General features: G+C 51.9%; 1 protein-coding gene across 1 annotated transcript in view; it reads left to right on the top strand.

Annotated features, from left to right (window-relative positions):
* The first annotated feature begins 10,606 nt into the window (after positions 1–10,606).
* LOC113833884 (leucine-rich repeat-containing protein 38-like) overlaps positions 10,607–14,512 on the top strand; it is a 19,832-nt gene continuing 15,926 nt past the window's right edge. Inside the window, 2 exon segments of the mRNA XM_027399976.2 lie at positions 10,607–11,059; positions 11,062–11,740. Coding sequence (XP_027255777.1) covers positions 10,607–11,059; positions 11,062–11,740 — 1,132 coding nt within the window.

The raw sequence follows: 14,512 nt of genomic DNA, 5'->3' as shown, positions 1-14,512 counted from the left end.
TCAGGGCCAGGGAAGCCTTGCTTGGATAGACGGAGCACCTGGCTGCTCGGCTGGCTGTAAGCTGATCTGCCGAGTTCAGGAAGTACTGCAGCTCTCCTAAGCCTTGGGCATCTCTGTAGTGTACGTGAATGTGATTGGGTCAGATCAGGACAAGAGCTGGCTTTGTTCACAAATTTGACACCATGTCATCTCCAGTCCTGCACTGTTCCTTTTCCTCATTGCATGGTTCTCTCAGGACACTGTCCATTGAATATTATCCAGTCACCTAAAACCTGTCATCTCTGGCAAAGCCTACTGGCTGCCCACCCAAACCCACCCTGCCTCCCTTTTCAGGCCCTCAGTATGGTCCTTTTCCCTAGTTTCCCTCATCGTCAGATATGGCCACGGACCACTTACAGAGAGGGTAGAGATGGCAGGCTGGGCTCTGGTGGGCTGGGTGTGGCGCCTTCAGCTCTCATTCCTTCTTCCTGCTGGATCAGGAGGTGCAGCCCAGCCTTATCCAGCAGCTGAATACGACATGTGAGGGCTTTGCAGAGATGAGGTGGGAGGCTCTTGGGTGTTCTGTGTGCCCTGCATGGAGGAAGCAAGGCTGCCCAAGTCTGGAACTCACATCCAAGAACCTTTCAAGAGCAGCCCATTTCTGAGTTCTCTGTGTCTCTGTCTCTGTCTCTCTCTGTGTCTCTCTCTGTGTGTGAGTGTGTGTGTAACACACACTCACACACACACACACACACACACACACACACACACACACACACACACGGAGAGAGAGTCTGGAGACCAGAGAACACCCTCAGTTGTCTTTCTTCAGGAGCCTTCCAGCTGGCCAGGAAGCTCCAGACATCCCCCGTCTCTACCTCCCCATCACTGAGACTAAAAGTGTACACCACTGTGTTTGGTTTCCCCTCCCCCACATGAGGCAGGGTCTCACTGTGTAGCCCTGGCTGACTGGAGACCCACTTGCCTTTGCTTCTGGGTGCTGTGATTTAAGTCATGCACCCCATGCCCAGAGGAGGCTCTTAATTCTTTTTAAAACATGTGTTTGGCAATCAAACCCTATCATCACTGAGTAAGACATCTCCCCAGCCCCCGTTTCTGACTTCTCTAATCAACCTGGGCTCTCTTTGTTATAGCAGTCCAACCTTACCCTTAATGTCACAAGTGCTCCGTGATATTCCTGGCTTTGTCTTCTTTATCCATGCCAGCGTACCCAGTGCCTGAGAGAGTAGCTGACTCTGGGCAGGTGCTCACACAATGCCAATGAATGGAACCTGGATGCCTTTATTAGAAGAACATGACAAGCTGTGCAGCCTTGGCCACATGAGCCTCAATTTCTTCACCTGTAAAGTGGGAAGACAATTGAGCCGCTTTGAGATGGCTGCACTTCAAGAATTATGTATTTAAAACTCAGAGATCCACACCCAACACTTAAAAAGTGCTCAGTTAAGTGATGGATTTTTCCTGATCATGGTGACTTTTAACCTTCATCTTTATTTTATGTGTATGGGTGTTTTGCCTGTATGTACGTTTACCATGTGTGTGCAGTGCCTTAAGAGGCCAGAAGAGGACACCAGAGCCCCTGGAACTGAAGTTACAGATAGTTGTGGGGAAAGAGCAGCCAGTGCTCTTAAAGGCTGGACCCTCTCTCCAGTTGCACGATGACTCTTTTTACCAAGGAAGCATTGTGTTTTCTGCAGCCCCTGGGGTCTCCACGGATACAGAAAGGTGTCATATGGAATCAAAGCTTCGGTTAAGGTGTCCTTTACTGGGTAATTTTCTGTTCTGTGAACTCAGTGGGATGTCTTTGGGGAAAGCATGCAAATGTATGCAAATCGCATACAAATCCACATAAAGTAGTCTGTGAGTACCACCTCCGCACTTACTAGAAAGAAGTCTGATGGCTTTGTTGCACACCCGCTCTCAGTCCTGTCGAGTTTCTAATCTGTCCTCGCTGAAAGACACACCTGGTGGGGAGAGGCGTGCACGTGGACGTGAGTGTGTCTGAGGATGGGTCTCTGAGGTAGAGGGGTTGGTGGTGGCAGCTCCAGAGCTGCTCAGCAGTGAGCAGACTGTAAACTTTAGCGTGTGTGCCAGCAAGAGGGCTCAGTTAAGCCCTCAGTTAAGCACTCGGTTAAGGTGACCGGTGACCTGAGTTTCAATCTTTGGAACCCACATGGTAGAAGGAGAAGATTGACGGCCACAGACTTCTGATCTCTACATTCCCACTGTGTTACCAGTGTGTCCATACCCTGACAGGGTATGCCAAAGAAATATATGAAACACATTTTTTGTTTGTTTGTTTTTCCGAGACAGGGTTTCTCTGTGTAACAGCCCTGGCTGTCCTGGAATTCACTTTGTAGACCAGGCTGGCCTGGAACTCACAGAGATCCACTTGCCTCTGCCTCTGCCTCCCGAGTGCTGGGACTAAAGGCCTACACTACCACCACATGGCTTCCCACCTTATTTTTTGAGGCAAGGTCTCTCACTGAACCAGAAGCTCACCAATTGGCGAGGCTGGCTGCCGCTGAACTCTAGGCACCTGTCTGTCTCTTCACCTCCAGCACTACAGTTTTATGCACACATCAGCATGCTTGGCTTTGAAGAGGGTGCTGGGGATTTGAACTCAGGTCTTCCTGCTTGCATGGACAGGCACTTTACCTACTGAGACATTGCCTCAGCCCCAGCTGGTCGGTATTCCACAAGGTGAAGGTGAAAGGAGGCAGTGAGGAAGGAGGGTTAGTACAGAGCCAGGCAGCAGTCTGGGCAGCCTGAGCTTTCCACAGTAATTCAGTCTTCAAGTACTCTGTCCAATTATCATTCTGGACAGCAGGCTCATTTGTCCCTACAAGCATGCACCCGTTCATTCATTTGACAAAAACGCAGAGAGCATGGGCTCTGGGAATCAGCTCTCTGCAGGGTTCCAGGACATAAGGACAGAGAGGACACTGTCGCTTTTGTTCACACAAAAAGAAATCTTTTCTTGCTGTCCTGGCTCACGGGGACCTCTTTTCATCTCAGAGCTCTGTAACTACCCAGAATGGTAGACAAACCTATCACCCAGAAACACCCCACACGGGGCAGGCCTGGCAGCCTAGACTGCAAGAGAAACAGAGGAGGGAAGGGCTGGCTGTACAAGGTCAAAGTCACACCGGAATGCGCCGTGTCTCAAGGATGTGTGGGAGCCTGCCAGGTGGACTGGCAGAAGGGATGCTGTGGGCTAGGGCACAGAGGCGTGAAGCCACACAGCCGTGTGTTCCAATTGGGAAATACGGTCAATGGTGTCAAGATGTACCTTTCCCTGGCACCCCTAGCTCCTAAAAATGCTGGTGACATTTATGGGCCTCAGGTGCTTGCTCCTCAATTATGGTAAACAGTGAGTCTGTGTCGTTTGTCCTCTGCTGTGACCCGTGCTTTGTCACTTCAAGGAGACTGAGCCACTGAGAACTGGGGCTATCTCTACATCTTTGTTTCCCCTAAAGATCCAGCTCTGGTGCCTTGCTCTGGACTCTCAGGCAGGCAAGAGATTGAGTCTGCTGAAAGTGTGGGAACCAATGGAAAGGTTCCCACCTTTCCTGATACCCCTCTTCACTGAGGCCCCCCTCCAGTGACCAGTGTGAGCCCCCACTTTACAGGTGCATCTATGAAGCTCCGGAGGCACAGCCTTTTTTGTAGACAGGGAACAGCCTAGGAACGCCAACTTTGGCTGGGACTGAGAAGATGGCTCAGTGGGGAAAGGGCCAGCTCTGCAAACGAGAGTCCCCAGATTTGTATTCACAGCACCCACATAAAAACCAGATAAGGCAGTACATCCTCGAAACCCCAGCACGAGGGGACAAGGAGGAGCGCCGAGAGGAGGAGCCCAGGGGTCCTGGGGGCCAGTTAGTCTAGCCAAACTATCAGCCCCAGCTTCAGTAAGCAACCGTGTCTCAAAACACTGAGGTGGAGAGTGATAAAGGAAGTACCGGAAGCCAGCCTCCAGCCCTGACACGGGCACGCATGGGTGAAAGCCCATTTGTACACAGGGAGCACACATACAGAGAAACACTGCCTTTGAAGGCAGACCAACCAATACAAGGGCCAAGGCGCTGAGCTCTGGCTTTACCCCAGTTTATCACTCCCATTTCAGTACACTTGGTAAAATGGTATGGACTCGATTTATTTTATTTTCTGTGTGTGGTGTTTTGCCTGCATGTGTGTCTGTGCACCTTGTGCATTCAGTGTCTGTGGAAGCCATAAGTGGGTATCAGATTCCTTGGAGCTGGAGTTAGAGGTGGTGGTGTGCCACCACGTGGGTGCTGGGAATTGAACCCGAGTCCTATGCTAGAGCAGTCGGTGCTCTTTAACTGCTGAGCCATCTCTCCAGCCTCTGGATTTGAGTTTTGCAGATGAATGTGACGGTCCTGAGCTGCAGCAAAATTTCCGTAAGTTCTTGTGGCTCCTTCCAGAGCCTGGGACCCCTTTAGGATGGCGTGTACCAACTCCATCTTTGTAGCCCACATCCAACACAACACTTCTCCCAAGGAGAGCCAAAGGGGTCTGGGAAATTTTGGAAAAGTCAAGTTCCCTTAAGCAAGTGTAGATTTCAGTGAGAGACAAGCTGGGAGGAGGTTTTGATGAAGGCTTGTGGAGGGTGGACTAAACCCATGGGGTGGGGCTTGCTTGTGATGGGCTAAAGAGGGGCTAGAAATAGGTTTGGAGGGACCCTAAGTTCCCAGGGTACTACAAGGGTACAGATGGGGTGTTCTGTGATCCCCCACACACTCTGATATCTCACAGGACCGGAGCTGAGGCTGTCTTTGGAGGGACAAGGCACTTGTTCTACTAGGGAAGACCAAGTGAGCGTCTATCTCCAGATAGATGCTCACCATGGAAATAACTGTGAAGCCTGGTTGAAAAGCATCATTTGCAGGTGACAAATAGTTAATTATTTAAATGTTCCTTGAGTGCCTACTGTATGCTGTGGTGGATTCTGGGAACCGGAGCAAAACGTCCATGATGGTTAATAGCGATTGTCAACTTGATGGGATTTGGAGTCAATGTAGACGAACCCTTCCAGGTGGGCTCTTGAAGACATTTCCAGAAAGGTTAACTGAAAGGAGGATACCTTCCCCAAGAGTACGCAGCACTTTCTGGTGGCCCAGATATAAAAATGTCCTAGGAGAAAGCAATGCTTGACACCCGATGTCACTTCTTGCTGGTGAGTGAGTCTGTACCGTTGTTGTTGCACCACCACCCTCCATGACCGTCAGAATCTGGCTTCTTTGGTTTTCTAACCTGGACTGATGCCAGTGGCTCTCCAGGAATCCTCCAGACTTTCAGCACCAGATGGGGACTGCTAAGGCATCCAGCCACCAACGTTAGCAATCAGCTACCAAGTTCTCAGCCTTGCCAGTGTGCAGACAGCCACTGGTGGACTATCCAGGCAGTGTTATGTAAGCCAAGCCGATGAATCCCCGTTGTAACACTCATTCATTCATTCCATTGGTTCTGTTCCTCTAGAGAACCCTGACTAATACAGTGAGTGTCCCATTTCCATTTTAATGAGGGACAATAGAGTGAACAAGGAAAGAAACAGGCAAGTGAGGCTTCGTCTGGCGCTAATGAGCATTTTGACAAGAGGAAGACAAGGGAAGTTTAGGGTGATGGAGAAGCTGGGAGTCGAGGAAGGCCTCAGAGGAGATGATGATATTTGGACTGAGAAAACCCAAAGGACAGAATGGTACCAATCAAGCCAGAGTCTCTCTGTGTGTGTGGGGGGGTCTGTGCAGAAGATACAACTAGAGCAATGACTTAACAGTAGAAACCAATAAAAAGAAAAAAGAACAAGAAGGTCAGGCCAACTAGATGTTGGTGAACTATAGGCAAAGAAAGGGTTACAAGTCTGGTAGAAAAGATACCTAGAACTAGGCATGGTGGAATTCTATTCCAAGTGACTGTATTAGTTAGCTACTGCTGTATGACAAGGTGCACCCCTGTTCCTGTTTGAAAAATAACATGGTTTTATATCAGTTTATCTGGGTGAGAAACTACTTTGGGATGGCCCTCAGACAGCTTCAAGTTCAACTCCACTTTAAGGTCCTATGGATGTTGGCCAGGCTCAATTCCTCATGGGCTGTTGTTCTGAGGTCACCCTCCAATCCTTGCCATGTGGGCCACTCTAAGCTGGCAGCTTGCTCCATCAAATGGTGCAAGCCAAGGAAGTGACAGTCTGCTGGCAACGTGAAAGGAAGGTGCTCTCCTTTGCACCCAATCTCAGATGTGACATCTCTCACCATTGCCTTAATTTGTCTTGCAGAAACAAGCCACAGACTCCACCCTCACTCAAGGAACACCTGGAGGTAGGATCCTGAGATCTCCTTACAAATCTTTCAGTTACACACAGGAACTCACCAATGGCATCTGAATAGGGGTGACATAGTCTGATATATATATTTTCAATGGTCACTTTGGCTTCCTTGAGTACTGGAAGTATGAGTTTGGAGTTGGGCAGGAGTAGACATGGCGGTTAAAATTCTGTATGACTTGGGTAAGGAGATAGGGGGTCTTGACAGTGGATAGAAGGTGAGGATAGATTCAGAGGAAGTGGGGATGGGTGATACCAGAGCTTGCTGGAATATATCTTGCCTGTGGGATGATGACTCTTGCTTTTCCCTGGGACAGATAGGATGCCCTTAACCCCTTCCTTCTCCAACCCCACCTAAGGCCATACATTCGATGGATGATTGGCTGGCATTAGGGGTACTGGCCACAGCAAAGGACACACATCTCTTTGTGCCAGGCCAATGGACTGACCCCATGTCCTGAGTCCCATTAACTTGCTCATATTCAGACTAACCAAGCTAGTGAGCAAAGTGGAGGAATACTGCCCACCTACTACACAAACACCCCCAACCTGTGTGAGCAGCACATAGCACCCCCGGTGGTGGTGGTGGTGGTGGCGCAGAAGGGTGTGGAGTTGAGATTAGCCCTTTAGTAGGGATACACACAGAGTACAGAGTATGCTCTGCATCAAACTGCTTCAGGAAAAGGGCTGGAGCATGTTCTCATCCCTGGGGGACAAGGGGATGTCCTCATGCCTCCTGCCCTGGCAGCCAGGCACCGACCGATCAAAAAGTGATTCACACCAGTAATCCAAATGACATCAAACACCAGCCACATTTTTATGATTCCAGCATAGCCTTTGACAAATTGGCAGCATCTTGCTAGGAGTCAAGGGCTGAGACTTTGGCTAACTTAGATGCCAGCGTGGCAACAGAAGGGGAAAGCCTGTCTGTTGGATTAGTTTTGCTCTCAGGACCCTGGCCCTACTTAGGGGATTTCCAGGGGATTTTCATGCTTACAGCTCACCAAGGCCTCACCTCCTGGATAACTGACAAGGATGGGAAAAGGACCAGGCAGGAAGGCCTCTGCAAGATGGGAAAGCACAGGGAGTTCTCGGGGTTTTTGAAATGGTGAAAGAGAGGGTGAGGAGGGCAGAATAGGACCTTACATTAATTTAAAAATATGTATTTATCTGGAGCTGGAGAGGTGGCTCAGGAGTTAAGAGCACTGGCTGCTTTGGTGGAGGATCTAGGTTCGATTCCTAGCACCCACATAATGGCTTACAAGCATCTGTAACTCTAGTTCCAGGGGATCCAACCCTTCTTCTGACTTTTCATGTGCCAGTGTATATGAGTGTTGATAAGTGTGTGGTCACACATGGGCCACATTGCACCTGTGTAGGTCAGAGGACAACTTGCAGGAGTTGCCTCTCTCCTTCGAACGCAGTTCATCTGGCTTGGTGGCAAGCACCTTTACCCACTGAGCCATCTCAACCACCTGAACCTTGGGTTTTTAAAAATATCCATCAGGATACGTTCGGTATTTTATACCTCATCTCTTGAATGGTAATCATGATATGTTGGCTTTGGCTTTGGGATAAACACAGAAACGCTTCTGACAGGCAGACGCTCTGGAAGCTGCTCCAGGCCTCTTTACCTGCACTCTATCCTCTCTCCCCAAGAGGCTTTGTCCCAAGTGGGTGCCTTGAGAGTGGGTGAGGGGCATAGATGTGGACCCACAATGCCTGCGTTCTATTTCCAGCTCCTATCCCTGACTCACAGAAAGACCTTACTGAGGTCATGGCTTTGTGTTTCTTGCAAGGGGAAGATGTATCAGAGGTGGCAAAGCTTTCATTTTCCCCAAGGAGCGAGAGTCCTACAGCACGAGGATCTCCAGATTCCCATGAGCCTTAGCCATGTCCTGTTGATATTAATTTAAAAAAACAAAACAAAACCACAATTAGAATTGGATCCAAGGGACTTTGGGAGACAGTCAAAGCAAAAAGCAAGGAGTTCCGGACAGAGAGATTTGTGGCCACTTTTTCACACATGGCTTCTGCAACATTTTCCAAGTCACGTTTCCACACAAACAATTTCCCTCATGCTCTCATGCTGTCTGTGAAGGATAGAGGAAGCATCTCCTCTTCACTTCAGGACAAGGGAGCCACAGCTAAGGAGAGGCATTTCTAACCTTTTTGCTTCCGGAAACGGAAAGGTTCAGGCATTATGTTGGCGGAACAGGCAGTACCCTGGTCAGCCCAGGGTTCCATGGGAACTAAGACTGCGCGCAGGTGCAGAGGACCCCTTTAAAAGACAGACCCCCCCCCCTGCCCATTTATGCTGTCCTCTCCTCCCCTCCCCTCCCCTCCTCTCCCTCTTCTCTCTGTTCTCTGCTCTGCTCTTCTCCCACCTACCGGCTCTCTCTGCTTCTCATGGCGACCAGCCATGGCGGTCAGCCATTAACCATGTTCCTCTTCTCTCTTTGTCTCTTTACTCTGCCCGGCCTATAATAAACTGGTTAACATGTCTAATATGTCTCATCTTGCGCCACTTTTTCTTTTATTTCTAATTTAAACAAAAATCTAACAGAAACCCTTGCATTATTTTGCTATCAAGCCTGGCCCTGTTTCGTGGGCATTTTGGCTAAATACTGTGCATGTATTAGGTAGAAAGTGACGTTTTTGTTGACCAAAGTCATCCATAAGCGAGTGCCATGTTTACTCTTGGTGTTCTTTTTCTAGATAAGAGCCCACCTCTCAGCAGGCTAAATTTTAACAGACAAGGCCTGGGATGTCCTCAGAAAGACAAAGGGACCTGCCCTGTGGTCAGTGGTAGGTCCAGGGTCAGACACCAGGAGAAGGGGTGGGGATCTGACTCACGCACAGAGCCTCAGCCAGCCAGATCCCTTAGCAGGACGACACCTGTGTACACTTAGACCTACACTTAACGAGGGAGGGCAAAATGGCAGCCCAATCGACCAGGTGTCCTGAGACAAAAATGCTCAGACCTCCAACAGAGACTGTGGTATTGCTCAGCCCTGGTGTGAACGGTCAGACAGACCCTGAGGCTGAAAGGGGAAAGATCTCTCTTTTCAGGGTGCTTTTATCTGGTAGTGGTGTGTGCTCGTTCTAGCCACCTGCTTGCACCTTCAGCAGCACACCACCAGTGTGGCTAAGGCACCTTCTTCTACCCAGATCCTTCCCACCCATACTGCCTCTTTAGGAAGCAGAGCCCCTGACACTGGGGTTTGCAAAGGCATTCTGGGGCCTCCAGAAAGAGTGGGGGGCACAAGACAGGGGACTGCAGGTCTGGTTTGGTAGCATTGGTGTCTGTAGGGGAGGAGCTACTGAGGGGCCCGACACCCAGCCTCTCCTGGAACTCATGCCAGCCCTATCCTCTTGGGCCCTTGGCTCCATCCCAAAGTCTTAATTGCTTGATCCCTGGCTCAGAGGTACCAACTGGCTTCCAAACTGGAAAAAGAGGTCATCCAACTCCCTTCCAAACTTGGGGAAATGTCCAGACTTAGCTCTGGGGCTTCAGAATATCTGGCTCCACCAATCTCCAGCGGAGCCAGGGGCTGGGGTTGGGGCCATGGGGGGGGGGCTATAGTTGACAGCTGTTCCCTGAGTTATTTTGGGCCAGGGGCTGAGCTTTTCAGTTCCAGGGTACTGGGATTAAAATAGCCACGTGTAGGGCAATATCCTTGTAGCTCTGTGGGGGCTTTCCCAAGGAAAAGAGGGGGGCAGGGTGGGGAGGCTGACTTGGGGAATGACAAGGAAGGAATTCTATCACTGTCTGAGACCAACCTCACCTCTGTGGAGCTCTAAGCCTTGGCGTCTCTCTGACCAGATCACTTTCCTGGGGCTGATGGGGAGCCGAAAGCTCCAGAACACTACTTCTGTCCTTCCTCGGTCCTCATAGTGAGTGATGAGATACCAGCTACCGTCCCCATTTCACAGACAGCTCCACAGGAGTCCAGCGGGCCTAGGAGGCTCTGGGCCCAGGTCACCCAACTCCCTCCCAAACTGCCCAGTGCCCCTTGCTTGGGCCTTGCTCCGAGTCACAGTAGATCCATGCTGGGTGGATAATCAGTTCAGGACCAGCATGGAAAACGCTGACTGGCCTGGGCCATTTTTCCAGTCACAGCAGGACTCTGGCAGCCACCCGCCAGGCTCACACCCTCCTCCAGGGGGAGGTGGGCCGAAAGCAGGTGGGAGGGAAGAGGGTGTCTGAGGGAAGCCCAGGCATCCTGGAGCCTAGCCCGTACTCAGCTTCGCGGCCCCCAGATGGGGCTTGACAGCCTGGGGCACTGTCCAGGAGTTGGAGCCAAAGTGACCCGGGTCCTTTTGGCAGATATGAGGGTGGCGCTGCGGGCGCATGCCCCAGACACGCCCTATGCAAATCGCTCCAGGGATCGGTCACCGAACTTAGTCTTGAGCACCGCTGGCCAGGTCCGTGCGACAGGTCCCACTTCCCCGCCTGAGTGGGGTCGAGCTGGGCTCGCTCCGCGATCCCTGCCTATGCCTTGGAATGTTCCAGAGGGTCAGTTTCCTGTGCCAGTGAATTCGGCGCCCAGCGCCTCTCCTCTGCCTCCTCCCTCCCTGCTTCCCGGACACCCCAGGTCGCTCTGTCCCCGCCACACTCTCATCGCCCCCGCGCGCCCGGGAGCAGCCTCCCTACCCCGCGCCGCTGCCCTAGGGCGCCCGGAGCCCGGCAGCCAGGGCCCCGCTGCGCCTACTTCGCCCCAAGAGCCGTGTCCGCCCGAGTCCCCGGGGCCATGAGTCTCTGCGCTGTCCCCCGCCGCCCCACCGGTGCCGCTGCGGCGCTGGGGCTCGGTAGCCTCTTGATGCTGCTCGGGCCGGGACGCGCGTGCCCCGAGGGCTGTGCCTGCACCGACCCCCACACCGTGGACTGCAGTGATCGCGGGCTGCCCAGCGTGCCCGATCCCTTCCCGCTGGACGTGCGCAAGCTGCTAGTGGCCGGCAACCGAATCCAGCAGATCCCCGAGGACTTCTTCATCTTCCACGGAGACCTGGTCTATCTAGATTTCAGGAACAACTCGCTGCGCTCGCTGGAGGAGGGCACGTTCAGCGGCTCCGCCAAGCTGGCCTTCCTGGACCTGAGCTACAACAACCTCACCCAGCTGGGCGCCGGCGCCTTCCGCTCGGCGGGGAGGCTGGTCAAGCTGAGCCTGGCCAACAACCACCTGGCCGGTGTGCACGAGGCCGCCTTCGAAAGCCTGGAGTCGCTGCAGGTGCTGGAACTCAATGATAACAACCTGCGCAGCCTCAACGTGGCGACTTTGGATGCACTGCCCGCGCTGCGCACTGTGCGCCTGGACGGGAACCCCTGGCTGTGCGACTGTGACTTCGCCCACCTCTTCTCGTGGATTCAGGAGAATGCATCCAAACTGCCCAAAGGTGAGCCAGAGGGTGGCTGGAAGCCAGGGCTGGATGGGGAAGGGAAGGAGCTGGCAGAGTCCAGCACCGGTCTGGATATATTTGGAGTCTCGCTTTGGGGACTCAGTAGCAAGTCCCCTGAATGAGAGAGAATCACTGTGGGTTAACTCCACCAGATCAGCTGCTTGAACGTCTCCCGGATATGTTGGCAAAGAAAATGTCAAAGGACACATTCGGAACTCTTCCAAGTCTCTTCCTTCCGTCCTTCCTTCCTTCCTTCCTTCCTTCCTTCCTTCCTTCCTTCCTTCCTTCCTTCCTTCCCTCCCTCCCTCCCTCCCTCCCTCCTCCCTCCCTCCCTTCCTTCTCCTCTCCTCCTCCTCCTCCTCCTCCTCCTCCTCTTCTTCTTCTTCTTCTTCTTCTCTTCTCCTCCTTCTCCACCTCCTCCTCTTCCTCCTCTTCCGCCCTCCTCCTCCCCAGATTTAGGACTCGCCTTTTCTCTATCACTGGTCCACATCCTCTTTGGGAGCTTTTGGGTCCTAGGACAGGTGGGTGTGAGCAATATACCCGCCCCTCCTAGAGTGAAAACCCCGTGCTGTGTGGGACACCATACCATTCCCAGAACCCAGAGATGGAGAGGAGCTGGCAGGTCCTGGACGTGGTCTAGCTGCCACAGATCCTAAACTGGTCCCTCTATTCCCAGCTCCCCAGGACTCTTCAGGCCACCCCTGGTGAAGAAAATTCCCAGTGAGGACAAAGGCAGCCTAGATGAGGGTAGAAATGTGGGACAGAAATCTTTCAGGTGGGCACCTCCCCTGCTTTCCGCTGCCCCCTCCTGATGGCCCCCACACACCCAAATGGTTGATGGGAACATAAGGGCACTGGGAAGATACCACGAAGGAAGTAAAGGCAGAGCTGAGAAGACAGGGACCCCAGCATCCATTGGGGTGCATGCCAGGAGTGAAGGCAGGTGATATCTTTACCTTGGGTGGAGCCCACTGTTCTACTCATGCACCTGTGAGCACTGGCTGGAATTGACCCCCCAGACCAAACCCCATCTCCAGAGAGCCCCCAAAGCTTTGGTGAAATTGACCTCAGCACACATTGTACACACAATGTACAGCACACATTATAAAAGGTCGCGTAGCTGTTAACTTACCTTTATTCTGCCCATTGAGAACTCAGGAACGCTGTTTCTTGGTGTGTGGAATCCCTGTGTCCACTTGTTCACCCCACAGGGTCATAGGCACACATCCCGAGCCCTGCTGTCACTCCTGTGACAAGGGGACACCTTCTCTCCTTAATAGCTCTACCACAGGAACAGTTCCTAAAAGATCTGGCCTACAAGCTGCTGAGTCGCCCAGGTTTGAACGATGTCCTTCTCCTGCCTGGATCCCTAGATCTTCCAGAACAATCTGAATGACAGGAATGTCCTGTCAAAGCTCTCATTGGGGAGAGGGTCAACTTGGCTCTGGTTGCTCCTGTCTTGGTGGACTGCTTCTGAGTTACCTGACTGTGTGTCTACTATGGGGCTCCCATTGTCTGCCAGTTCTGTTTTCAATGTTGCCTTAGATAGCTGGGACTTTGAGTGGCCTTCAATGTTTCTGTGTCTTGGCTTCGTTGTCCCTTGATGACCTGGGTTGACCTCTGAGACCTCCACAGAGCCTTGGGTCAGAGTCTGAAGTCGTGGGTTTGACTTTTGCTGTAAGGTCCTGGGGACTCTGTGGAGGTCACTTAAGGTTTTTGAAGCTTCCCTTCTTCGTGTGTTGTCAAAATCAAAACACACTAATGAGGGTGTAACCCCAGAGCAAGGGGAGCTGTTACTCTTCCAACAACATCCATCATCCATGGGATAAAATGGACAGCATGAGGACTCACAAGGCTGGGGGAGAATGGACAGGCACTGAACAGATGATGGTTTAAGGGTCCCGGGATAGGTCAGGGCAGAGAGGAAGACTAGTCTCATCCAGCCAGGAGAGGAAGGTGACTGCTGGAAGACTCCTCCTGGGGCGCTGAGCCCAGGACAGCTCCAGTCCCAATGCAGCTGCCTGCAGATCATGGCCAGGACAGTGTCTCCAGAGGGAGCCAGAAGAAGGGAGGGCAAAGGAGCAGACTGAGAACTGAGTGCAAGACTCAAGTTCTGATCTGGACTCGGGTTTACGATTTTGGATGAGCCCCTGACCTCCCCAAGCCTCAGTTTCCTTGCTTCTGAATTCAAAATATGGACATTGTCCTCCTGCCTGCTGGAGGGTTTAAAAGCAGTCTGCTTGATGAACGGTGCCACGATGCCCAGTGTGCCATGGATGCTCAAGAGTGGTTAATTTCCACTCCCTCCTGCATCCTATTCGGCAATTCTTCAAAATTGACACATGGTAATTGGGCATATTAACGGGGCACACAATGTGACAACTTAACACATGTGTGTGATGTATAGCTATCAAATAAGAGGAATTTACATTTCTCTCCCATTAGCCGTTGATCATTTCTTTGCTCTGGCCTCTTGCAAGCTCCTCCTGGTCTTAATAAAATATAAGTATGCTGACAAGAGGACTAGAGACGGCTCAGTTTATAAAGGGCTGGCACACAGGCATGAGGGCCTGAGCGCCAGTCCCCAGGCACACGTGTAAAAATCAGGGGTGATGATGGGTGTCTATAATATCAGTGCTAGGGTGGGATGGGAGGAGACAAATGGCCAGCTAATCAATCTAGCTGTATCAGGGACTTCCAGGCTTAATGTGAGACCATCTCAAACACACACACACACACACACACACACACACACACACACACACACCA

This window comes from Cricetulus griseus, chromosome 2 (assembly GCF_003668045.3).
Source record: "Cricetulus griseus strain 17A/GY chromosome 2, alternate assembly CriGri-PICRH-1.0, whole genome shotgun sequence".
In the NCBI taxonomy this organism is placed as follows: Eukaryota; Metazoa; Chordata; class Mammalia; order Rodentia; family Cricetidae; genus Cricetulus; species Cricetulus griseus.
The sequence above is the reverse complement of the archived record's forward strand: the minus strand, read 5'-3'. Positions and strand labels throughout refer to the sequence as shown.